We start from the raw sequence: 26,174 nt of genomic DNA on the forward strand, positions 1-26,174 counted from the left end.
TTCCTGTAATGGCAAAGAAAGAACTTCTTGCCCATAAAGACTTCCAGTGATCTTGGCTCCAACCATGTGTTTGTCTCTTGAAATTTTGACACATTTCAGTTATTAGTTGGAGATTTGTGTTGGTCTGGTTTTAATGATCAAACTTCAAGAATGCAAAACATATCGTCGCTGTCCTACCAAAACCTTGAATATCTCTGTTTTTCAGGAAATGGAAGAAGCACTGTACTTTTTAAATGATAAACTGCGTGATCAAAGTTGACGAGCACTTTTTCATAGTTTTCATCGGTGAGATATTTGCAAAACCCACTGACAAACAAAGGGTGACTAATATTAATGATTTATGGCAAAAAAATTAAAAATCACGAAAAAATATGGAGATACGAGGTTTTAGAAGGACGGCAGCGATAAGTAGTATATATTGTGTAGTCTTTTGCTTAATGCTTCTTTCAGGTCAGGGTTATATTATACAGCATGTTGTAACACAGTTAACAGATCTTTAATAACGCTCTGTGAAAGTGCTTGCTGACTTCGTTTAAAAAGTGGAAGTATTTTGAACAATATAAATGCAGTTAATTGAGCTTCTCCATTTATTAAAAATTCACTTTTAAATAACATTCATGGCAATATTTATTAACAAATACAAGCATACTGTAGAAAATGAAAAAGTCCACAATCTCCTATTATAGGATATTCCAAGCAATCTGAGAGGTTGAGTGCGTTTATATATAACAAACCCCTCAGATATATCCAATGATGTCATTGCAAATGATTGGCTGTCGACTTCCTGTCTTCATAAGAGCACTGAACTGGTAAAAGTCCGTTCCCGCTTGGTGCAAACTTGTGTGGGACTGGTGAAAAAATGGTTTAGGAGGCTGAAAGCCAACAGGGCACGACATGCGTTTAAAGCACGGCTCTACAGCTCTCCCCCTCTCCTCTATTCCCTTTGACATCCCTGTTAGTTTCCTCCGCATGTTAACCAAAAAGTCCTTAGCTATTTTACGTCTGACGTTTGGTTTGAGTTCGGCCGAATCTGGACATTCCGGAAGGTCCATCCAATTTTTAATAAGGTCCGCAAAGCTGTTGTCCCCAAGAACCAGAGGTTGCCTATTACGCCCCCTGGTTAACAAAGACGTAGTCCAGTCCTCAGGATCGCTGGCCTCAAACGAAGTCCAGCGCTCAAGGCAGGCGTCCGATGTCGATTTGGGTCGGATTCGGTTGGTACGCACACACGCAGATGATGAAACTCGTACGTTCCTCGTCCGTCTCAACACGACGCCCTCATCCTGCCACGATGCTTCTGAATACCCGGAATCAAACTCCAGACTTTTTACACTGCTGGGGGATCCCTGAGGCAGATGGCCCACGGCAGCTTCATCTTCTTCTTCCTCCAAAGGGCTGGCCAAGCAGCAGGCCGAATCGTAGGTGCTAGCATCGCTGACGTCGGACATCCGCAGGCGGCTGAGGTGTTCTCGCTGTTGTACCCTTTTTTGTTGGGCTCGGGTCACATAAGAGCATTTTGGTTGATCGGCGGGTTCTCTTATCTGCTTTAGATCCTGCAGGGATCTCATCATGTATCGCATCTGGTCCCGGAAACAGTCACCGGAGTTGCGAACACACAGCTGGAGAAAAGAGAAATCAAAAAATTCGTTATTTTGATGGATTATATTTGATTTGATTTGCATACAAACTTTTTCACAATCATTCAAAATAACGGACAGTCATGAATCAATTTAGCTTTGAGCAAGATATTACAGACAGTAGAGGTACTGCCAACAAAAGTTGGATTGGTACACGATTTTTCAATGTTTGGACACAACCATAGTGTTGAGTCCAGGAAAAATAATGGTCTTGGAAAGCAACACTTGGAGCAGGGATATCAAACAAGTCCCGAGTTGACCCGAGCTATCCCAGTAGTTTGGATCCATCACAAGAACGACTGCACACAACGAGGGGGAGAAAAACAAATCCACGATCCATAAGCTCATCTCAGGGGAGAATAGTCGAAGTATGATGTACTCAGGATGCATCCGGACAGATTGTGGGAACAGGAAAATGAGACGAGTCACTTCCTGGCCCAAACTCTGGTCATGCATCCCCCACTTCAAGTTCATGATTGAAAGGGATTGTTGTGGTCCATAAGGGGAATAACATCATTTTTTGACAACGACAATCTGTGCTTCCTTGTGAAGCTTGAAATCTCTATATAACTTTCTTCTGTAAACACAAAAGAAGATATTTTGAGAAATGTCAGTGATTTTGTGTCCATACAATGACCAAACATTCTTCAAAATCTCTCTTTTTCTGTTCTGCAGAATAGTCATAAAGGTTTGGAATAACATGGAGGTGAGGAAATGATGAAAGAATTTGGATATTTGGGTGAACTATTTCTTTAACAACACAAGCGCTTTAAGAAAAACATTAGCAGAGTGTTTCTGGTTTACATCCTTCAGGTAGACATTCTGGGTGAACATTCCTGAAACCAGGTGAACCTCCAACCCATATTTTGAGTGAAAACATTCCCCAGTAATCCCATTTCAATCAAAGCCTGAAGTTTTAATGTAAACCATCTATCCAGAGCCAACACCTCAACAACTAAAAAGTCCCTCCCATCCCTCTCGACCCCACCCTCAAGCAGTCCAATCTACTTTCACTTCTAATGCAGTTGTAGCCCTTGAACATTTGGATTTGTGGGGAATGCTTTTTAAAACAAACAAAAAAACTAACAATGTGTACTAGCTCTTAAAAAGAGGTCGACTGTAGCCCGCAGACAGGTTTGAGGAACTGGGACCAGTGACCACTCTATGATGTTATAACAGCTGTGAGAACTTAGCCATTTGGCTGGAAGCAGCATGCAAGTGTGTTTGTGTGTGTGTGATAATTCAGTGGCCGCCAGAGGCTATGAAGAACGCACACAGTTGGGTGGTGGCTACACCACTTTGTAAATTCTACATTACATTTTACTACCCACAATACAGTTCAGGGTTTTTTTATGCAGTAGAAGCGCATTCTAAGATGCATTTAATGTCTAGGCTTATTTATTGGTATTAAATGCAAAACTTGTATTATCAATGCAGTACGTGTGTGTGTATGAACAAATATTTGTCTTGGATCATAAAGGGGGTCTAGCGTAACAATCATTTTAATTGACTTAATAGCTTTTAAGCAATGATTTTATTTACTGAACCCGTTTACCATGGTAAATCAGAGACACAAGTGAACTGACCATTTGGTGTTGCCAGTACTAAACACACAAACAACTTAAAACTGATCACATGCCGTCAAAAAATTTCCTCAAAGTATAACTGATAATTTATTATAGTATAAAATGTTATTTATACAATATGTAAAGCTATAGTTTGTAATGCAACAATTCCTTTGTGTGACTGATTAACCTGTATAAGTTAACATTATAACATAAATAAACAGTGTTATCTTGTAACAGTAATGTCATTTCTATATGTACTACTGTATTTATTATTAAAATAATAAAATGGAGAAAACACTTACCATGTTTAGTTTTCGTTTGCTGACTTCGGTCGTAGTATATTGTCAGTTTTCCCTGCAAAATAGACGCAAGGTTATTTATTAGTTTTTTTACTTTTTGATTTCGTTTATCTGTGTACACACATATATGAGCTAAGACGTTTTGAGCCTCTTACCTGACTGTGTTAAAATGTACAAGATTGATAAAGTAGTCCACATCAATGATAAACGCTCCAGCGGTAGAAGTGTCTTCTCTGACAGAGTCAATGCACATATGCGTGAGCGCCGAGCGCTTTTGAGCGCTGTCAGTTTCCGACAGCACGCGCTCAACCAATAAGCGAGCGCGTCATTCAGCTAACCAATCACAGAGGGAGAATTAAAACCAAGCGTTTCTGATCTGTTGACATTTTAACAGATACATTTATACCGTTTGATAATACTTTAATACTCTTTCGATTCCAGTTAAATGTAGCTCAGACAGTTATCTCATTTTTAATGGACACGATCCTAATATGATTTTTCCTCATTTTCTGAATTAAAATTTTATTTTCAAATGTATTATTTCAACTTGAACTAATAAACTAAACCAACTCTAAATAAATAAGTTGAGAGGGGGATCTGAGGTCACTTATTTACTACGCAGTCAAATCACTTTTAACACGTTTACAGTATACATTTATACTGTTTGGTAATAATTGAATACTCTTTTCGATTCCAGTTAAATGTAGCTCAGACAGTTATCTCATTTTTAATGGATACAATCCTAATATGATTTTTCCTCATTTTCTGAATAAAAAAATATTTTCAAGTTTGTTATTTTAACTTGAACTAATAAACTAAACCAACTCTAAATAAATAAGTTGAGAGGGGGATCTGAGGTCACTTATTTACTACGCAGTCAAATCACTTTTCAAGCGGTTTTAATGCCACGTTTTAATCCGCAACAGAATTGCATTTTTAACAGGATTTTTAGAATAAAATGTTTAACTATTCTAAGTTTATTTACCATTTCTTACAGTTATTTTTACGGAATTATTTTAACGGAGGGGTTAACAAGATTGAATAGTTGACAGCTTGATCAGTAGGTTTCGAAGTCTCGCGTGTACTACGCAAAGTGTCCCTCTGACGCCACCATGCGGTCATGTATATGATTTTTTTTATATTAAAAACTTTTTATATTTCATTAACTGTTTCATAAATATTTGATCTCAATACGGTTTATTAGTTGACCGATAGACCGTTTGTTAATTATTTGGAGGTCACTCTAACGCCAGAGTCTTCCTATGACGCCACCATGTGGTCATTCAAAGAGGTGAGCATGCAGAATAAATCCACAATAAAAGGTTTAACTTTTGCATGTATGAAACTGTCCATGAACAAGACCGACCATAAACAGTTTAAAATGTCTCTTGCATCCTTCATCAGCTTAAACTTTGACTGACTTCTTCTGAAAGACTCCTTCTTGAACGGGGCAGGTTGTCACAATGAGATGATACCTAGTTAAGCTCAAACAACAAATTTAACTGTCTTTAGTGCATGTTTTTCAGCTAAATATTAAATTAAAAAAGGAAATTATTTCCAAAACATGACTTGAGTATTTAAACCCAAAACCTTTGCATTTTCAATGCTCTACCAATTGAGCTACAGAAAACAAGACCCAGAGACACTTCATATAAAAGACACAAGCAGCATAAAGGTTTATGTTACATATCAGCTTTTATTTCCAACAAAATCTTGTATGGTATTATTTAGATATTAAACCAAAGACTGTCTAAGCTTTTTATAGCTCTTAAAATGTGCTCGACACTTTCATCTGAAGAATGAATAAAAACAGCCCTATGACCTACAGACAGTGAAAACAAGGCACAAACATTCCACAAAAGAAAAAGATGTTACAGCAACAGGAACGAGAAATGTGTGGACGGATATGAATATTTTACATGTTAGTCAATTTTAGACCGTGTCAAAGTCCAACTAGTAGACTCTCGAGACGCTTTAGTGTGTGAGAAAATGTTACGCTGTGGTTCAGAGCGAAGGAGCCAGCGATTTTTATATGGTCCGTCATGCAACGATATACAGTTTGAGCCAGTGATGAAGATTCGGTGCCAAAGTTTTAGAAAGGTGAAGTTTCGTTTGCTTTGTGTGCTCACATTAACTACATAATAAACATAGAGTTTCATAAAATCAGCACATTCATAGAATCAGTGACCGGATTTATAGCAAAGTCCTCACCCATCCCGTTATTACTCTGTCAAAAACTAAAACCAAGATCAATAGAAAGAAATATCAGAATATAATCCCGACTCTCATTTCAATCTCATTTTTTTGACAGAAAAAAAACTCCAAAATAAAATATTTACAAATTGAGAACCGGTTTAAAATGAGGTTCAGGAAAGAAGGGCGGTGTGCCGGAATTCAGGGATAACTGGAATTCTGTGAAGTTTCTTTTCCATAAAGTCCTTTATCACAATAAAAACATTTAGATTCTTATAGGTACTTGAAGGCAGTCTTGCATGTCGTGTAGAAATCCGTTGACCAAGTAGTTTACACCTTCCTGGGGAATAACAACAGCATTTACAAGGTTAGTAAAAAGTGAATTGATTTCCAAATGTGAATACTAAAATATGTACAAAAGAAAATGTGTGCATCTTTTCTGTCCATATGTATTAACCTTGTCGTTTTCTTGGCCGCCGGCATTAAAAAAGGCCGCAGTCCTTCAGGTTGTTTTTGATGATGACGTCTGTGACTGCGTCGAACACAAACTGTACGTTCTTGGTGTCAGTAGCACAGGTAAAGTGGGTGTAGATCTCTTTCGTGTCCTTTTTCTTATTGAGATCCTCAAACTTGGTCTGGATGTAACTGGCAGCCTCGTCATATTTGTTGGCTCCTGGGTAAAGATTGTACAGAAATGTTTAGATGTTTAGTTAGGTACAGGTGGAGCGAGTCGTTTTTTCCTCACAGACCTGAGTACTCAGGAAAGCAGATGGTGAGAGGTCTGCATGTGATCTTCTCCTCGAACAGATCCTTCTTATTGAGGAACAGGATGATGGAGGTCTCGGTGAACCACTTGTTGTTACAGATGGAGTCAAACAGCTTCATGCTCTCGTGCATGCGATTCTGAAACGCACACACACTGTGTTGATGGATAATACGACACAAGGGGGCGCTGTTAGCACACTTTTGTTCTCTCAAACTTTGTCGCTCAACCATCGGATCCTCAGGATTGTGACATGGAAGAGATAAACACACTCACCATCTCCTCGTCTTCTGCTAGCACCAGGTCATACGCACTCAGGGCCACACAAAAGATTATAGCCGTGACTCCCTCAAAACAATGGATCCATTTCTTCCTCTCCGACCTCTGACCTCCAACATCAAACATCCTGAAAGAGAGAGAGATCAGCTTGTAAAAGACAGAAAACTGAAAGACAATAAAAAATGACAAAAGTGATGCTTTGCTCTTTACCAAGCGTGTCACAAAAACAACATGCAGTTTTCTCCTATACATAGTAGCTAAGTAGGTGTATTCGGACGCAACATTAGTATACGCACGTCCAAATCTCACGAGAAATGGTCCACCACCCGGGTATTTCTCGCCTACTGTTTTGTGAATACTGATGATTCGGATATACTATTCGTGTTTTTTGCCTACTATATAGTAAGGAAGTATGCCATTTCGGATTCAGCCAAAGTTTCACATCTTAGTGTAAATCAACTCAGAGTTCACATTTTAACTCTGTGTTGGTTGAACCTCCTTATTAAAACAGGCTGGTGAACTATTTATAGTGCATCGATTTGTGTACATGACAAAACATGAATATAAAAGGTGTTCACAAACAAAGTATGAAACATCTCTTACTTGAAGTGCAGATCTTTAAAAGTGAAATGCGTCTCCACAATCCCAGTGGTCTTTACTCTGGTCCTCAGAACATCCTGCTGGGTGGGAATGTAGTTCGCTTGTCCTACCCTATCCAGATCATTTAGATAACTACGCAAACAAACAAACACGCATAATTAGCTCGTTCACATAAACAGCGCAGATAAAAGTACATAATCATTAACACAATCTTGACAAGAACATTCTGTCAATCCTCTGAGCGTGCTGAGTGTCTTCATTCATCTCACGCTGTGTGGCAAAAAGTCTTATGTTAATATTTATACCGTCTTTGCTGATTTGTGTGATTTGACATCTGCTTTACTGTCAGATAAGGTTAGTTTACATAGCTTTGTCTTGTCAAAGTGGAATACTGTTTACTGTATGGGTTCCCAAACCTCTTGTCATGAATATTATTTAGCACATTTTATTAGTAAATTAACATATTTATATATTACATAAATAATCGGTATTATACAGTTTATTGTAATGTCACTTTTCAATATTAGTATTTATTAACGTGTATGAAAAAAAATATTAAGTGTTATTTTCAAACCCCTTGTAATGTTTTTACTATCCTCTAGGGGGCGTACAAACGCCCAGAGTTCACAAACTCCATATGGCATGCTGCAGAGATTACTATTGTATACTGCCTTCATAAAATACCTTTTAATAAACAAAAACAATATGTCTCTGTTTTTATCTGTGTATGTGGTATTTTTTTTTAATTTGTTGGTATTGTGTAAGGTACCTTGAGAAGCTTCTTATATGATAATAATAACAATAACAATTATTATTATTATTATAAAACCGTATGGTAACAAACAATGCTGGGTATTCTATGCACACAGAAAAGCATGCATACCGTATTTAAACACTTGCATACTACTATTTCCAGTATGCATTCTCAGCGGTGTATAAATGAGTAAGTGTGAGGAATTAAACTGAGCCGGATGGATTTGATTTCCTTAAGAGCTCTCAGCAAAGTAACATCTGCTAGCGCGGGGAAGTAGACTTTGACTGCAAGCCGTAAATAGTCTTATTAGCTCAGTGATCCGTTGCACACAGGCTACGTGCCCATGCGGTTTGCTAACCGCAAATATTTCTATGGCAACCCTGGCTTGACCTTTTAAACGTTATGCTTCAGAATGAAAAATGAGGTCATATTCTTACAACACGAAAGGCGATATCGGTCTCTTAGAAATTGCTTTTGCTGCCAACTCAAAAAAAAAAGTCTAGACAGGGTGATTTCATCAGTCATCACTCATCAACCACCCAGAATAAGGATTAAACTAAATGTGGAAGTGAAACATCTGGACAAATTACAATAATGAGACGTTTGGGGAGGTGCATACAAATAGCAGTGACCCTAAAAATGTTGTTAACACTTTACAGTAAGGTTGTGTTTGTTAACACGAGTACATTAGCCAACAACTAACAATGAACAATACTTTGACGGCATTTATTAATCTTAGTTCAGGTTCATTTTAGCATTTACTAACATTTTTTTTACCTAAAGTTGTAACTGTTAATGCACAATGAACTAACAAAAATGTGACGACATCTTAGTCTTCTGTCAGCCGCCGTAGTTTTTCAATAGGGAGGGGTTAGGGGTGGAGATAGCGTTGGTTGCAATTCGCAACCTCACCACTAGAAGCCACTAAATTTCATACACTGGACCTTTAACACAGATTAATAAATGCCAACTACATTGCTTATTGTCGGTTCATGTTAGCAAATGCATTTATTAATGTTAAAGAGTAAATATTTTGTGATATTTAAGGTCCTACTTAAATGGTTTGTGGAGTGTCCAACAACAAGTTTACGTACATACACGGTGTAAAAACACTTTCATTTTCTAATAATAGGCAGTTATTATTACCTTACTTCTTGACTGACTCTCAAATGATTTGCTCAGCGAATCTTTCTAATCCACTCCTTTTCTGTCAGGCTACTCTGATCTGATCTCTGATGGTCTGTTCTGCTGTGATTGGTCTACCACGTGCAGTGTCTCAAATGGAACGTAGGCGGGCATTACACGGAGTGACGCAAATCCAACCCGGAACTGAAATTAGATTGACAGATCGTTTGCGTGATTCAGAGTCGACTCCTTTTTTCCCCAAACCAATAACTTTGCTATTTGTTCACTTTCAGCTTTACAACTGCTTATATTCACACACAGCAACATTACACACTGCATAAAATGTCATGTTAAGGACATTGTAATATTTACTCTTTAACAAATACAAACTTATTGTAAAGCTTTACCAAAATGTCTTGACATAATTTGCGCAAATATATATTGTAGGTTTGTCTTTGGCTTCTTATGCTCCATACATTCCATTAAGCATGCACCAACATGAATTCTGAGTCTTTAACAGTCTTTAGAAAGACATGCAGAAATGTGCCCATGCTACCATATTCTCATTACCGAAATCTTCACATCTATTCCCCATGGTATTTCTGCATATACTGTATAAAACAGCTGCGATATCTTGAATATCCTCGTTGTCATTTCTGAAACCTCATATGTCCACGTTTTTTTAGGAAATGGAAAAACACAGTACTTATTTAATGATTAAATACCGTGTTGTCAAAGTTGACTAGCGATTTTTAGTACTTTTTATTGGTTAGATACTTGCAAAACCTAGTGACAAACATAACGGACCAATAATAATGACTTATGACAAAAAATAAAAATCACAAAATACGGACATACGAGGTTTCAGAAGAACTGCAGCGATTTAATGCATCAACACAAATGAAGTGGCAATTCTTCTGTTCAAATATACTCACTGTAAGCTCATCTCATTTGTACACTCATTTTTGGGCACAGAGCTCCGGGATCTTCAGCTGTGTAGCCTGAGGTTTGTGACGGACCACATCTGCCATAGCTACATGCAACATGCACTTACAAGAGATATCCAAATAAACATCATCCTTCTCTGATCTTCTTCAATGAACATTATTGACTGGCAGCAGTTCTTATGCAAGCTGCTTTGATGATCGTAAGAATTCAGTCAAATGTTTTATATAATTTGTATATGTACGAAAGCACCAAACATCAGAGAGCTGCATCATTGAGTCATTAATGTGTGTGTGGTCAGCGAAGGTCTGTGTGTGACGATGATCCGGCTAACAACAACAGATGCCATTGCAAAACCCAGCTTGAACTTGGCACGTTTCATGAGTGCGCACTAAAACACAGTTTAATTCAGCCTGTATCTCGCGGGAAAGCAGTTTTTTGTATATTACAGACATTTTGTTACAGAAATGTCTGTGACAGCCATATAATTTAGCAAAAAGCCAGGCAGCAGAGTACAGGGATTTTATGGTTTTGGGTTAAGCCTGGCTCAGATTACAGGATTCTCGGCCAGAATTTACCCCGATTTCCCCTCCCGAGAATCTTTGAAAAAATCGGGTCTAGAACCTCGATCGGGTCCGAGATTCGGCCCAGATTATCACGTAATGTGAGGCGTTCACAGATCGAATCTTACACCTCCCGATCTGCTTCGAGAGAAATCGGGGCCGCCCCGATCATATCAAACATGTTTGATATTTAGGATTTTAAATCGGGGTGATGACGTTGGTACTTTCGCAACAGCCAATGAGAGGCACATCTGCAAGGTGACGGAGGTGCCTGACAGACCTTTAAAAATGTCGACCGCGAAAGCTCCTACGTTGGACAGCGGAGATGGAAGAACAACTTGTGGCAACAGCATGATTGTCTATATAATGTATCCTCCAAAACATACCACAACCGCACAGATAAGGAAAAGAGCTGGGGAGAAGTCGCGTCGGTTTTAAATGTACCGGGTAATTTAACTGCTAACGCGCAGCTTGTAGTTTCGTTCAACAGATTGTTATTTGGCTATAGGCATACAGATAACATGCGTTTTTGTGTTTGTTTTTACGCTGTGTCTTATAATCACATTGGCATATATCTTTATTCTCGGCAGCAACTATTTTTTTTCTTCCGTTATTTATTAACATTAAACTTAAGCGGCTCGCCCAAAGCACAGTCATAACTTCAGCCCTAGCAAAAAGCATTATAGCACCCCCTGCTCAAAATATGTTCCCGCGGCTTTGGACAGACAGACAGAGAATCATTCAGAGAGCGACAAAGACGTTACACAACCGTTGCCAGGTGAGATCACGTGAAATTAACTTTGCGATGTCCCTTTGTTTACTTCTGTTTCCCGGTGAGATGACGTTAGAGGCGTCCTCTGGTATGATAATCTTAATATTATCCTGTAGTTTGGGTGTTTTAGGATGTCTTTTGATGTGCAATTATGAAATAAAAAAACTTCCAATCAAACTTTCTAAATTTTTATTTTTGCACTTGCTACCTTAAGGCTCATTTATAAACACAACTTTACGCCCCAACGTTTTCTTATCTGGACATTTCACATTCATAAATGCAAGTTTACAAAGGGCAAACCTATTTTTGTAATGCTTGAAAAAGAGATTAAAATGTAGATGTGATGTCAACATCTAAAAATAGTAAACCCATTAAAACGGTTACTATTAGCTCCTTTTACAAAACTGCATATCCTATGGATATGTAAAATATGTGTAATTTAGTTGTACACTGATGAGTGTGAGCTTGTTTAAGAATTTAAATAAAATAATCTGTCAAGATTCTCCTTATGTGTGTGCTGCAACCAGAATTTTTAATCTTTCCGGATTTTAAAACTCCTGTAGTCTGAGCCAGGTTTAAGATTTTAAATAAGAGAATCTGTTAAGATTCTCCTTATGTGTGTGCTGCAACCAGAATTTGAAATCTGTCAGAATTTTAAAACTCCTGTAGTCTGAGCCAGGCTTTAAAGGGACAGTTCAGCCCTAAAAATAAAAATCCTTTTCATCCTCATGCTGTTCAAAACTGAATTGAATTCTGTGAAACACAAAAGAAGATATATAAAATTTTAAATGGTTTTGTGCACATTCAATTAAAGTCAATGGGGACAATGTTGTTTGGTTACCAACATTCTTCAAAATATCTTCTTTTGTGTTCTGCAGAAGAACAAAAGTCGTACAGGTTTGGAACGACATGAGGGTGGATGACAGAATTTTCATTTCTGGGTGAACTATCCCTTTAAGGGGTGTTGTTTAACCATTGCTAAATGACTAACAGCCTTGAATGGTTAATGCTAAATCCACAGCAATACGATTAAACTTCCTTGTAATGCCAATGAGATACATTTCATTAGAACATCATCTTCAAAAATGAAATTCCTGTATCTTGATATTACAGTATTCATATTTTTGAGCATGTAAATTGAAAACAGCCCTGTCTGCGAGTGTATGTTCACTTACTAAGCAGCAGAGTCGTTGAGCTGATATTCTCTGGCGCGAGCGAAACAGCCCTGCACGCCTCCGTCAGCCCAGAGTCTGCGCATCACATTGGCCAGATCATCGGTCAAGATTCCCTGCTCCTCTGCTGCCGCCGACAAAGCAAACAGCTGCCGAGCATCGTCCTGTGCAAACACACAAAAACGATATGCTGAGAATGGGGGTGCAAGTTCACTGAGAGATAGCAGAGAGACACGGTAACACTTTTTCAGGTCAAGCACTAACAAAAAAGTGCCGCTGTGGTACAATGATCCAGTAATGGTATCAAACAGTAATACCGTAGATATGTCGATTTCTTTTTTCTTTTTCTTTTAACCGGTGCAATAAGGCAAAGAGAACAACCTTTCGCCTGTTTATATTATAGAGACAATTCCAAATTTTCATTGAATCAGCATTTCTAGATGTGTTATGATCATTGCAGTCCAGCGTCTGTTGAATTTCAACAAAATCAAACCTCAGGAGTGACAAAGTCATCCAACAGCAATGTTAAAGAATGACAGAGTGACAAGACGCATGAAAACTGTGATAAAAATAAAATAAAAAATCTTTTGGAAGTTTTCCTAAATACATGTTAAAGTATTACTGCTTGTATTGCTTAAAAGTGAATATGAACTTGTTTTCTTTGCAGTATTTGAGGTTTGAAAAAACACACTGCATCTTTTCTGTTATTTTCACCTGTTTCTCCGCTTTCCATTTTCTGCTAATAAATGCAAATAGAAACAATGTTTTTATTTGAAATTTGGGAGAAATATTGTTAGTAGTTCACAGAATGAAACAAAATGATAATTTTACCTAAGCACATGCCTAGAAATAGTAAATTCAGGAAAAACTGAAAATGTTCTTTGAAATACTCGTTTTTCTACTTTCCGCGGCAATATTTTCGACGCATTTCAAAAAAAGTGCCATTATGCATTATATCCTTTACCCAGTATGCATTAATCTGAACCGCAGATGTGTGCAACACATTTCACCTGAACATCAGAAATAGCTCTTTAAATTATTCATTGTCAGAATTCCACCGTGATGTCTTTGTCTAGGTGTGCAGTATTCTCACCACTCTTCCAGGCTCTCCGTAGTCGATCTTGAGGTTACTCATGGCTTTAATAATAGCCATTATTGACTGAATGGTGTTGCTGTACACCACGGCTCTATATTGCTTGCATTCATCTTCTGAGTAGCCATCTTCGTGAATGATTCTAAAGAGGATGAAACATACCAGTTAAAGAAACAACCGGCAGAGAACATCACAAAGTCATCGGGTGATGCTAAGATTTAAAATAGGGATGAACAATATATATGTGACCATATCTGTAAAATCCTAATAAATAAATGTAAATGTTAAAGGTTCAAAACACAATAAAATATAATGATCTACAATAAATACATTATACAACAATAACATTAATAACGCAATATTTAAAGACGTGGGTTATAAATACGCAGTCCTAGGGGTGATGGTGAAAGTAATGTTGTGTGTATGTGTCAAAATAGTGACTTCCGATTGTTCACTTGGAAGTATTATTGCATATTTTACTACATTAACCTTTTTTATTTCATATAAAATAAAACCCACTGCTAGCTAGGCAAAGAAATGCTTACAACCAGTTCCAAGTTAAAAAACAGCAGGGCAGCCCAGAAAATAAATACATCAATGTAATTTATGAGTATCATTAGTAGATGGATAGTGCTTATTAATAATGAACAGGAGGAGGAGTGTTAGAGAAACCAGCGCTACACCACAGGGCCTGTGAGGAAGATCACGCTGTATGGAAATGTGACTCATCACGAACACTCAAACAGATTCTGTGCACTCAAATTTTTGTATGGCATCTCAGAGACAAAGGCATTTGTAAATAGCTAAAGCAATATAAATTCCGTGCCATTTCTGCCAATTCCGACGCACATATTCCCAAAAAAGCTCAGAGAAAAAAATCCATTTGTATTTTTGTATTCTTTCTCTTGCACATGAATGTAGTTTGAAAACAGTATGCTAATCGCAACATGCTAGCGCCCCCTACAGATCTCACACTTGTACAACAACTCCATTAAAGGGGCAGACACGGATAAGCGTTCAAGAAAAAAAATAAAACAAACTCGCTTAAAACAATATTAACGGCTCCTCCTACACACAGTATGTATAATTTTAAATCACTGTCTGTTGCAAAACCTAGTGAGCTGCCTACATAGGGTGCATTTTAGGGCATCAAAGACACACAGCTAGTTCTTATTCAAAGTATGGTGTAAGACAAGATACCTCAGTTCAGCCATTTATTCTAATTTAATATGTATCTTTTGCAGTGAAGGCAATCCCAAGTGCAACAGCTCAGCAAACAAATGTAAGGAAGAAGGTATTCGAACGATTTAACTTACTTCATCTGTTTCACAATGGTGCTTTTCCCCGATTCTCCTGCACCTGCAAAGAAAAAAAAACAGTTTGCATCAAAATGCAGAACATGCATTTGAATAAATAAAAAAGGCTTGTTAGAAAACACATAGTTCTGATCCTGGATGATGATTGGTTCATGCAAAAGTACATAATTCAGTTATTTCAATGACAATTTGTGTCATTTGTATCATGCTTAAATTATAGTTTTAAAACGATTCGTGGTTGCGTTGATGCTGTGCCAAAACATTTGCTCTGAAAACTCGGCTTTTTGATGCTGTGTGGATGCCGGATGTGCTGAGATGTGTTGGTATCAGGCAGACTGTGAATATGTGAAGGGTCTGAGATCAGAAAAAACTACGCGGATGGTTATTACTTCATAGAGTAAAGAACAATAACGGTCATAAAAAACAGCTTTTAATGGTTTTGGCTTAAACAACACTGAGAGAGCAAGATTCAAAATCTCTTCTATAGCTCTGTGTGGTAAACATGAAATTATTTTTATTGGACAGATATGACGGATCATTCCGAGAAGAAGAACATCGATGCTATATAAAGAGATCTTAAAAATGCTTTCCTGTGGCTCAGTGGTTAGAGCATGGCGCTAGCAATGCCAAGGTCATGGGTTCGATACCAGGGGATTGCACATACGTAGATAGAAACAAATGTATAGTACAATGCAATGTAAATCGCTTTGGATAAAAGCGTCTGCCAAATGCATAAATGCAAATGTAAAAAGGAGAGCAAAATCTGTCACAAGATCAAATTAGAAACAAACGTGTAAATATTCAATTTCATTCAAATGCATTTCTATAGCACTTTTTACAATTTTGCATAGCTTTATGAAAATATTTTATCCATACAGAAAAAAGCCTTCAAATACGCGATGTTAAACATTTTAGTTCCACTGAAGTCATTTTTAAAGGGAAATCGCCCCACAAATGGCTTATATATATATATATCTGCAGAAATAGTATTTATATATAAATATATATATATATCTGCAGAAAGTGTTTTTATATAAGTATTTTAACACTGACAAAATGCATCAGCCCTATCCATTACATAATGTTTTATTTGTTGCACAGATGTAAGGAAGCTGATCGCACATTTTATGCCCTTATCTGGATTAATAATTGACTTTTATGGTTACCTTGACCATATTATGACTGTACTTATGTATCGCCCATTGTACTTTGAACAATAAAAAACTGCCTTAAGAAACGCGCATTACCACTGACCTCCCAGTGCAGTAACCCAGGAGACGAGACTTCCAAGAGGCACAGATCATGCGTCCCCAGAGATCTGCTTTACCATGCTAATAAATACTAATGGTTAAACGAGAAAGTGGCAATAATTGATTCTTAAGAGACTCTGAGAATAACAATTCAACTGTTTATGCACAAAGCCCGGCACGCCACAGAGGCCAAAACTGTGTAATTGGAGACAATGGGTGTGATTTAATGCACACTGGACCTATTAACCAACAGTAAATGTTTTTAAGCTTATTAATTTGTTGCAGCTTTCCGGCGCATATGAAGTGTCGAGTACAAGCTCAGGTGGCCATATCTGCGATAAACAGATTGTTTCAAATAAATAACATCCAATTAAGAAAGAAAGAAAAAGAAAAAGAAAAGAAGAAAAGAAAGAAAGAAAGAAAGAAAGAAAGAAAGAAAGAAAGAAAGAAAGAAGGAAAGAAGGAAAGAAGGAAAGAAGGAAGGAAGGAAGGAAAGAAGGAAAGAAGGAAGGAAGGAAGGAAGGAAGGAAAGAAGGAAAGAAGGAAAGAAAGAAAGAAAGAAAGAAAGAAAGAAAGAAAGAAAGAAAGAAAGAAAGAAAGAAAGAAAGAAAGAAAGAAAGAAAAAGAAAACTGTGATTATGGCTAGAAGGAGATAATTTGCCTCTGTTCGTCTCATCAGCATCAATGATTCTTAATGAAGCCCTCAATCAGAGCTGGTGGTCTCTAAAACGGAAAAAAAAAACCATTCTAAACATTTTTAACCAAATCAAGGTTGTAAAATTATTTTAGCTTGCACATACAAAGAAAGCACTAAAAGTTTAAACATGGTTTTATTTTAGTGAAAGTGTAGTAACCTTGTTTTTTATTTACCAGTTCTTGTTCACAAATATCATGATTAAACTATAGTTACTGTAGTAAAACAAACCACGATACAGAATTTTAACTATAAAGAAAATAAAAACAGTTACTACAGTTCAAACACGGTTCATTTTCATAAGGGATTTTGTGGCCTCACTATCAAAGGCTTGGTATTACAAAAAGATCCTACAGGAAACCAGCAAACTGAGAATTTCACATAAAATCAGTGTAAAAAACGTCTTTCGTTGTTTTATGAATTCTATTCTATTCTACGTTTCAGATTTTCCATAGAACAAACGGAGCAAAAAACGTGCTCCATATGGGCCTACTGTAGTTATTTGCATCAGATTAAGCTTCTCTCCTCTGTTGTTGTGACCGTGGTCTTACGTAGTGGTCTGACATCTTCCCTTTCGTATTCCTTACTACAGGTCTGGTCTTTACGCCGTACAGACTGTGGCTGTGCAAACCACACTAATGTTGAAAGATGAAAGAGTGAGCTATGCTGTACCAGACATTCTTCTGAAAGGTAAAATGACTGAGAAAGCACAATAAGAATGGATAAGTGGAGAAGAAGAGCAGAAGTGTGATAAAGTAAACAAAATCAAAGATTAAAATATATATACAGTAGGTTACACACAAATCCAGGCCTTACAACATACCAACCAAGTAGATGGTGACTTATATAATGGACGCGTCAGCGTATTTTGAGCTGAAGTGTTTGGCAAAACAACTAGATAAGCGAATTTGTACATTAAAAAACACACCCACACGCTACGACATTCTTTAGCTGTCAGCTGAGTCATCAGAAGAGAGAAAACGGGTCAGAATGTTATCAATAATTCACTGTTTAATTCACACACGCTCACTGTGTACAATCCAAAGACGTTCATGGCATTCGGTGCACTAGGATTTAAAGAACACCAGAGGAACAGAGGGGGAAAAAAAATCACACCTGATTGAACAGTGCAACATACATAGTATACAGTACCTTAAACAAATTACACAAATGTGTATATATGTACATACTGTGCACATATTAAAGGGGTCATATGACACGGCTAAAACGAATATTATCGTTTGCTTTAGATGTAATGCAATATGTATTCACGATTTAAGGTTTGAAAACGCTGCATTTTCCACAAACCGTGCATGTTTGTATCTCCTCTTAGCCCCGCCTCTCTGAAACGCGCAAATTTTTTACAAAGCTCATCACTCTGAAAAGCGAGTAGTGCTATGATTGGCCAGTTAACCAGTGCGTAGTGATTGGTCGAATACTGCAAGCGAAATGTAACGCCTCTTACCATATTTGGAACATCGGGTTCCAAAGCAATTGTACTTACTTGCATACACATTTGGGCGGTCATAGTCAAGGCATAACATGAACTGACGTAGATTTGTGGGGGTGTGGTTACACGAGGCGTTTCAGGCAGGTCTGGATGAGCATTCGCTTTTAGAATGCATCTTTTTTTCCGACACTTTAATTTTTGCAATTTTACGTGTCTAATACATGCATGGGCAACTTATAACACACAAGGGACACATAAATACACTTATTCGTGCCATATGACCCCTTTAATATAATAGTATAGTATAATACAATATATACCACACACCCAGACTTATAGTCTGCTTTCGTCAATGCTAGATCTTTGCCATTGGTGTGTCCTGGGCTTTATGGGAACTGCATTGACTATTGCTTAGGTCAGAGCTACTATCCACGTTTGATCTCTGCTGGCTTGGGTCATTTAAGACGGATAATTACTTCACTGCGTTTCAGGTTTGTACTTTTCTTAGATAAGACATCAATCGAGGCTTCATTTTCAAAGGCACAATAAACATCCAACAGAAAACCAATTACATTTTTAGTCTGCATTTCTGTCAAACTGCCAAATGTACATGTGAACACCCCTTCGACTTTGCCCATGTGATAAATAACAAACAATGTTGCTGCATATGGTTTATAACAATCTTACTGTCAGAACAGAAGTGCGTCTATAATGCCGTCTAGACAGGCAGCTTATAGGTTTTAGAACAGAGCAATATTTAAACAGAACATCTTAATCATAAACTGGCCATGCTGTTAACTGATGAAAAAGACACAAAGCCAAACAGATAAAAAAGTATTTCTAGGTAAGAGAGAAGTTCAGGTGTCCCTGTGGATGAGAGGAGTAATGATGCGTGCAGGGCCTGAGGAATCAAACCTGTAGGGAAAGCTTAATTACAACTTGAGCTCATGTTTTCAAACTCTTGACCAGACTTTATTTTCCTTCCGTAACTCCCTCTTTCCCCAGTCTTTCAGCATTGAACCTGCCGGGCGGCTCTCAGCACCTCCCAGAGTTCTCAGGGGGTTCTCTCTGCTTCGATCACTTTTTGTACTCCAAGACTCAGACGCATGATAACAACATTGCTCGCTTCTCACATTTTACCTGTATAAACCCACATTCTACCAGTGCTGTATCTAATATAACAACGGAACGCTTATTTTACTGAATTGAGTATGAGATGAAAATATGTCAGAAACACATACTGCTAAACTGTTTGAACATACAAAATCATATTTTTTCAAAATGAGCTGATCAATGGGTGACCCAAATTTTCCAGATTAATGATAATAGTGTTATATTATTATATATTATGTTTTAAAGTAAAAGGATTTTGGTTCTTACCGCCAACATTTTTTCATCATTTATTCACCCTCATGTCATTGAAAACCTTTATGTGACTCTTTTCAAAATATCTTTTTGTATTACAGAAATGTCTTTGTGGTTTTGTGTCAATACAATGGAAGTCAATGGGGTCCCAGTGTTGTTTGGTTACCAACGTTCTTCAAAATATCTTTTTTTTGTGTTCTGCAGAAGAAAGTCATACAGGTTTGTAATGACATGATGGTGAGTAAATGATGACAACATTTTCATTTTTAGGTGTACTATCCCTTAAGCATCACTCATTCACACTTCTGCGAACAAATAACACATGTACTACACTGCTACAGTCACTTTTAATTTCTAACAATTCATCAAATAACAGGTTTGCACATAGTGTGAATTATATGGAAGAGTATCAAGAACACAGTTGACATCTCTCTATAATTAAATACAGTGTCATATTTTCTACCATCAATGCCTTCACCATGTTTAAAGGTTGTGAGTCATGCACGTAATGACTGCGCTGTTCAGAAACACAGGAGGTAGTTTTTCACATAATTTCTGCCTTTATAGTTTAGAGCAAAGGCATTGCCTGCCACTGTGCCACAGCACAGGTACTCTCAGGATTCAACTTAAATTCTAATGTTGACGCAGGTAATCTGTGCTTCCATAAAGCATTCACGACTGGAAAAGTGAAGATCAGCCTTCAAAAGTACCAGCGAAAAATGCTGGTCAAGCAAGTTGTGGTAAGTGACTCACAGAAAGCAATTTCAAAATCATAAAATTACAGAAGCGCCATCAGCAGAAGGCTGTGGGCCTGTTTTATAATAGCGTATAACAAAATAAGTTGTTGCTTAAAACTAAGCAGAGGCTGTGCTTTATTGTGAATAAATCAAGTCTGAAGGACATAGTTAGGCACAACCCCTTCAGATGCGATTTATGATAAAGCACTAGCTCCGAATACCTTATTCCTTTTATAAAAGGGTTACCACACAATACAAATATTAAAGACAAAACATATGCATCAGTACAACTTTCAAATTTTTTCAAAAAACACAAAACCGTTAAGTTGCGAATAAAGCACAGCTATTGACCAAACAGAATTAAGAACTGCAACTAATCATTAAAAAAAAAAAACAGTAAGCAAAAATCTTGAAACTATTCACTGATAGATTTTCAAGAATGACGGTGGTCGACAGCTCCGTATTGTACTTTGATAAAAAGACAAGGCACTAAAATATTAAGGTACTGTAAAAGGTACTTCCAAGTATTAAAAAAAGGGTTAAAACAAAATAGTGTTACAATGTTTTTGAAATACTACATACTATGTAAGGAATATGGTAATCCTTCAATTTCAGTGTTTATACAACCTGATCTCACAAGAAAACGTAACCATTTTGAGATGGCGATTTTGAATAAATTTGTACAATGTGAATGTTACAAAACCGCACAATTATTAGAAAAAACAAAAATGAAGCTCCACCCCTAAATCGAACATCTATGGGGCGAAAGCAGACCATACAAAAACATATGAACGGAGGTGTGCGAATTCATACGAATTATACACCTCTTAAAAAATACTTACGAATTTCCATTCAAATTGCAATGATGCATCAAAGCATCATGGTATTACAACTATCACTGTACATTAGGGGTGTGACGAGATCCGTTTGGTCTCGCGAGAACACAATATCCTCACTCAATTGGCATGATGGAGTGTTGGGCTTGAAATTGCGACCATTTTAGTCGCATATGCTCCATATATTTTACTGGTGCGACCTCAAAAATATATTTGGGAGCATTTGTGTGAATGCACATTTTGTTGTGGTGCGGCCTGTTTTCATTACTGTACAGAACAGGCTAATAACTGCAAAGTATGTGCCTGCTGTGAGCTACAGTGACCGGCCCGGCCATTCATAAAGACAACGTCATTTAACATCCCGCAGCACTACTTTCCCATCGTTTCTTTATGTAAACATGTGCTATACGGACAGTTTCAACATTCGCGCACGTCTTTTGCGTCCGCAGCGCCTCACACACTAGTGTTTAGGTCGGTTCGCGCTTCCAGCAGCGCTTTGAGAGTGCGCAGCGCGCTGTTGAACAGCAGCGGACTGTACCACAAGTTGAGTAAAGCAATTGCAAGTACACATTATGTTATTTGAAATACATTCACAGGCAAACCTCTTCAAAAACGGATAATCTGTCTCTTACATATGTGCAATGTTAGCATTAAACATGATGTTTCTCTGAAGGCTATGACGGTTCAGTCAGTGTAGGAAGGAGGATTGACAGTGTGATTTGATCGTCACCTCTGCTAACATGAGCACTATGCAATAAGCATATAAAGAAAACAACCACAGCTCTTAACTAGAAGGTGGACCTGTTAAGAAAACAAAGCATACATTTTTGTGCAATTACTGCCTGTCAGTTGAGTTTGTGACAAAACATTTTGCAGTGTTTACATGTTTATTACTGCATAATATAATTCATTCAAATAGAAGTTTAATTTGAAGGTTGATTTTAAAATGCCTACATTTTTGCATTTTGTGTTTTTAAGGTGAATAAGAGACTATGTTTCCCTATATATTTCATCATTGAGGATTTCTTTAAAAAAGTCTAAAAATCTCGTCTCGTCTCTGAACTCAGTCTCGTGGGATAAATGTCTGGTCACACCCCTACTGTACATTTACATTTCATTACACCGTGTTGGCATCTCTTCACAAGCTCGACACAGCAAGCGACTTCCTGTTCCTGTTTAAAGAAAAACGAAGCAAACCTCCAGGTAGTGATTCTATCTGCCACAGAGGCTAAGTGCTTTTCCTGCGCTGCTCTATCATCAATGACGTGTGTGTATGTGTGTGTGTTTCTTCCAGTGCTGCGGGGCATTTTTAATAACAAGAACAATCTAAAGGTCAGCAGCTCCTCTCTGTTCCCAATTAGAAAAACATACATCTCTAGAATAATGAATGATGACTAGCAGTGTAGTCCTACCAAAAGATGTGGTGTACTATGCTACTACCACAGACCCCAAATGACCAAAAAAAACAGAAGTCAGTGTTATTGACAATTATTACAGTTAAATATGACATTTATTCATAATTCTTCACTTATGCTTTAATTTGAAGTTATAGGACTAGAAAAAAATAAGTAGTTGTAAAAGGTAGATAAAATACAGGTCTACACCAGTACTGTTGACCACAGTACAATATTTTTACAAAGCATATCTTTTTAACACATCACATAGCCTACACGAAATTATGTAAAAACATATGCAGGATTTTACTTGGTACATATACAGATGTAGCCTAACTGCCAACACATCTCTGTGGGAATACTATATGTGGGCTATACAGTTTATGGTTTGGAGACGCGAGACCACAGTCTGCATGGAGCGGAATACATCAGATGGGGGTTTAAAAGTTTCACAATGACAAGGTAGAGGCAGTTGCAGTAAACATGATGTTAAAAAGTAATTAATTTATTAACTATATGCTGCATTTAACGGGCTACAGCAGTATTTTTGCCGACAGGGCTGAGAGCGCGCTAACATTAGTAGCCTGTTAACATTAGCTTAAGAAGTTATAACATGGTGACAAAAATACACGCAGAAATGTTTAAATTTTATTACTGTAACTATGGATAGGCATTTGTGTGTGTGTGTGTGTGCGTGTGTGTGTGTGTGTGCGTGCGTGCGTGCGTGCGTGCGTGCGTGCGTGCGTGCGTGCGTGTGTGCGCGTGCGTGCGTGTGTGCGCGCACTAATGTTAATGACATTCGTTATAATGCAAACAAACACGCATGTGAACACGACAGTATATATTGTAAAATATTGCAATGGATCCATCATTCTGCTAGTTTGGTGCCAAGAATGTTTTAAATTGTTAAAATTTTAGAAATTACCTAATTATAATTTTGTTTAAATCATACACTGGAGTTAATAATGTAGTTAATATTTATGTGTTTTATTTAAAAGTACAATACAGTTTAGTGGTTCAAGCAACGTGTTTATTGATGTAATACACTTAATTGCTAATTTACTTTGTGTTTTTTTTATTTGAAATAAACCATTAAAAAACTATCGGTAATTTATCGTTATCAGTAGGTACTGACCACCTTAGTTATCGTTATCGGCAAAATCCAATATCGGTCGACCTCTAATAACAAGTGGGTATAGGGAGGGTATATGAAAATAAAGATCTTTAGAAGTCGTTATACGCAAACAGCGTTGTGGAAAAAGTAAGCATACGGCGTATATGTGCGTATGGCCCCGACTACACCACTGATGACTAGGAACCACGGCATCTCCAGTATAATTCATTCTAATCTAGTGGCAATACAACAGATCGCTATTGGCCAATACTACTAAATTTGGATGATGTAACTTTCACAAGCACTACGACCAATATTCACACATAACACAATGCAATAACATCATCAGCTGATGTAGCCAAATCCATCTATATGTCAGAGTTCAACGAACAAATAAAAGGCAGTCAGCATCAACGTTCCAACATAAACCCCCTCACGTCTTCTAAACTGCTTTCTCTCTGAAAGCAACCACGTCAAGCTATATCGTCATTTGAAAACACTTTTGAATTGTGCCACTGGGTAACGCATGCGGAATGAATCCTGATGTGGAACAAATGAAAGAGTGGGGGGGAAAGTGGGTCAGGAAGACGGAGCTGCTCAGCACTGCTGCACTGCGTCTCCCGCTTCACATACACATCAAGCCCGCATCCGCACGAATGATGAAAGAGTTTAATCAGACCCACTTTGAATGGATCTGCAATACATTGATCTGAGGACTTAAGACAGCCATCTCAAGGTGCGATGCGCAAATCACAGATGTCAGACGTTTAAGGAAAACAGATTGTGGCCATAAAGAAATCGCTCCTGAGGCAGAAACAAGCATGTCAAATTGTATTTATTTTGTACGGGTGAGCAAGAGACAAATCAGAATCAATAAACAGTGTAAACTGAGGACAGAGCTTAATCCAAACAGAAGCGTTGGTTTACAGGGGATAAGGTTTACATCCATTATTGCATCTGTAAAATAAAGCTGCAAAAGTAAATACAATGTCATTTCCAATGCATTTCTGTACAGAAGATTTGCATTTATTTTACTATCAAAGTCAAAACAGACCCCATTTTTGAACACAAGATACAGTACGCATACTACAGTTGGCTTCCTGAATACACTTTTCTTGCCCGCTCTTGCAGACAGAGGCTAAAAACAGCAGCACACTATCCCAAGCCTCAAGGGGGATCAATCTGAAAGCCACAATCTGATCTAGCATGTTCCCCTAATCCACAGTACCATGAAATATGTGACACTGTATTGCTATCTAACAGGCCTGAAACATGAATGTGTGTTTATTTACAAGCATAGGATCCACACACACATCTACAATTGACCCCAAATTTTTTGCATTCTCTGTTTATATTCAATTGTTCGTTTTCGATTTGAATACGAGTTTGTAGTCAATCGTGAAGGATTATTCCTCACCGAACTCACCATCCGCACCCTCCCATGAAGAAAGCTCCATCCTCGCGCCATTCCTAGTGGCAGGAAGTGACGGAAAGTCGTTTGGACGGGGGAGGTGGTCAGCGTTTTTGATTAAAGATTATGAGGGCACGTGATTAAAAAAACTTAAACACTACAATATATTTCATAAAAAATATGGTCTGTCAATGCCGCTGCATCTGAAAGCCAGAGGGCGCTCTCTCGCACTTCAAATATAAGCCGCAGAAGATGTACAATAACACAGGTAGTTCCAGGAAACACCTATGGGCATCTTTCTATTGCTGTTCTACAAACCTACTCGGGTATTTTCCTGATAATAAATATATAAATACATGTATTTATAATGATGATGTTTGACAAGTGTTGGTTTTTCAAAGACACAACAGGTCGATTTATGCAATATTTAGTGTTAATCGTGATTTATCGTGCAGTCCTATATTAGGGATGCACCGAAATGAAAATTCTTGGCCGAAGCCGAATAAAAATGAAACACTTGGCCGAAGGCCGAATACCGAACATGGTTTTTTGCATTTCTTCTATTTATTTAGGCATTTTTTTCACTATTGCACAAACCGAATGGTAAAAATGTGCTTTTTATAATTTGTCTTGCTTTTCAATCAAATACAATATAACTTTAAAATATGTATCAAAACAAAGTCAATTAAAACAAAAAATTTAGCCCTCTCCCTTCACGAATAGCCTATATCAGGCCTAGAACTGACTGCTAAAAGAATGCAAGTTACTCTGTACCCCTACAACAAAACAGTTCATTAAAAAGTGTCATTCAACATTAGGCCTATAAGCTAAAATTCAACACTTT

At 37.5% G+C, this 26,174-nt stretch overlaps 2 protein-coding genes across 3 annotated transcripts in view; both read right to left on the minus strand.

Moving 5' to 3' along the window:
• Positions 1-614: 614 nt before the first annotated feature.
• inka1b (inka box actin regulator 1b) lies at positions 615-3,891 on the minus strand. Of its 2 annotated transcripts, none has more exons than XM_057338123.1 (3): positions 3,660-3,891; positions 3,508-3,559; positions 615-2,214 (listed from the first exon to the last, which is right to left on the minus strand). In XM_057338123.1, exon 3 carries the CDS (start codon positions 1,680-1,682, stop codon positions 738-740), a length of 945 nt encoding a protein of 314 aa, XP_057194106.1. In that variant the 5' UTR covers positions 1,683-2,214; positions 3,508-3,559; positions 3,660-3,891; the 3' UTR covers positions 615-737. The 2 variants fall into 2 exon arrangements, with proteins under 2 accessions (XP_057194106.1, XP_057194107.1); XM_057338124.1 differs by having other exon boundaries at positions 615-1,619; positions 3,660-3,887.
• A 1,289-nt stretch (positions 3,892-5,180) lies between these two features.
• gnai2b (guanine nucleotide binding protein (G protein), alpha inhibiting activity polypeptide 2b) overlaps positions 5,181-26,174 on the minus strand; it is a 31,984-nt gene continuing 10,990 nt past the window's right edge. The window contains exons 2-9 of the mRNA XM_057337468.1: positions 15,080-15,122; positions 13,764-13,905; positions 12,674-12,834; positions 7,343-7,471; positions 6,737-6,866; positions 6,447-6,600; positions 6,155-6,370; positions 5,181-6,037 (exon numbers count right to left, since the gene is read on the minus strand). Of these exons, the coding sequence (XP_057193451.1) occupies positions 6,180-6,370; positions 6,447-6,600; positions 6,737-6,866; positions 7,343-7,471; positions 12,674-12,834; positions 13,764-13,905; positions 15,080-15,122 (950 nt within the window). The 3' untranslated portion in view covers positions 5,181-6,037; positions 6,155-6,179. The remainder of the gene's footprint in view (positions 6,038-6,154; positions 6,371-6,446; positions 6,601-6,736; positions 6,867-7,342; positions 7,472-12,673; positions 12,835-13,763; positions 13,906-15,079; positions 15,123-26,174) is intronic.

Source organism: Triplophysa rosa, linkage group LG7 (assembly GCF_024868665.1).
Source record: "Triplophysa rosa linkage group LG7, Trosa_1v2, whole genome shotgun sequence".
Lineage (NCBI taxonomy): Eukaryota > Metazoa > Chordata > Actinopteri > Cypriniformes > Nemacheilidae > Triplophysa > Triplophysa rosa.

Coding starts and splice junctions, on each gene's coding strand:
- inka1b (XM_057338123.1), bottom strand. CDS start 1,682: ATGCAAATCAAATCAAATATAATCCATCAAAATAACGAATTTTTTGAT.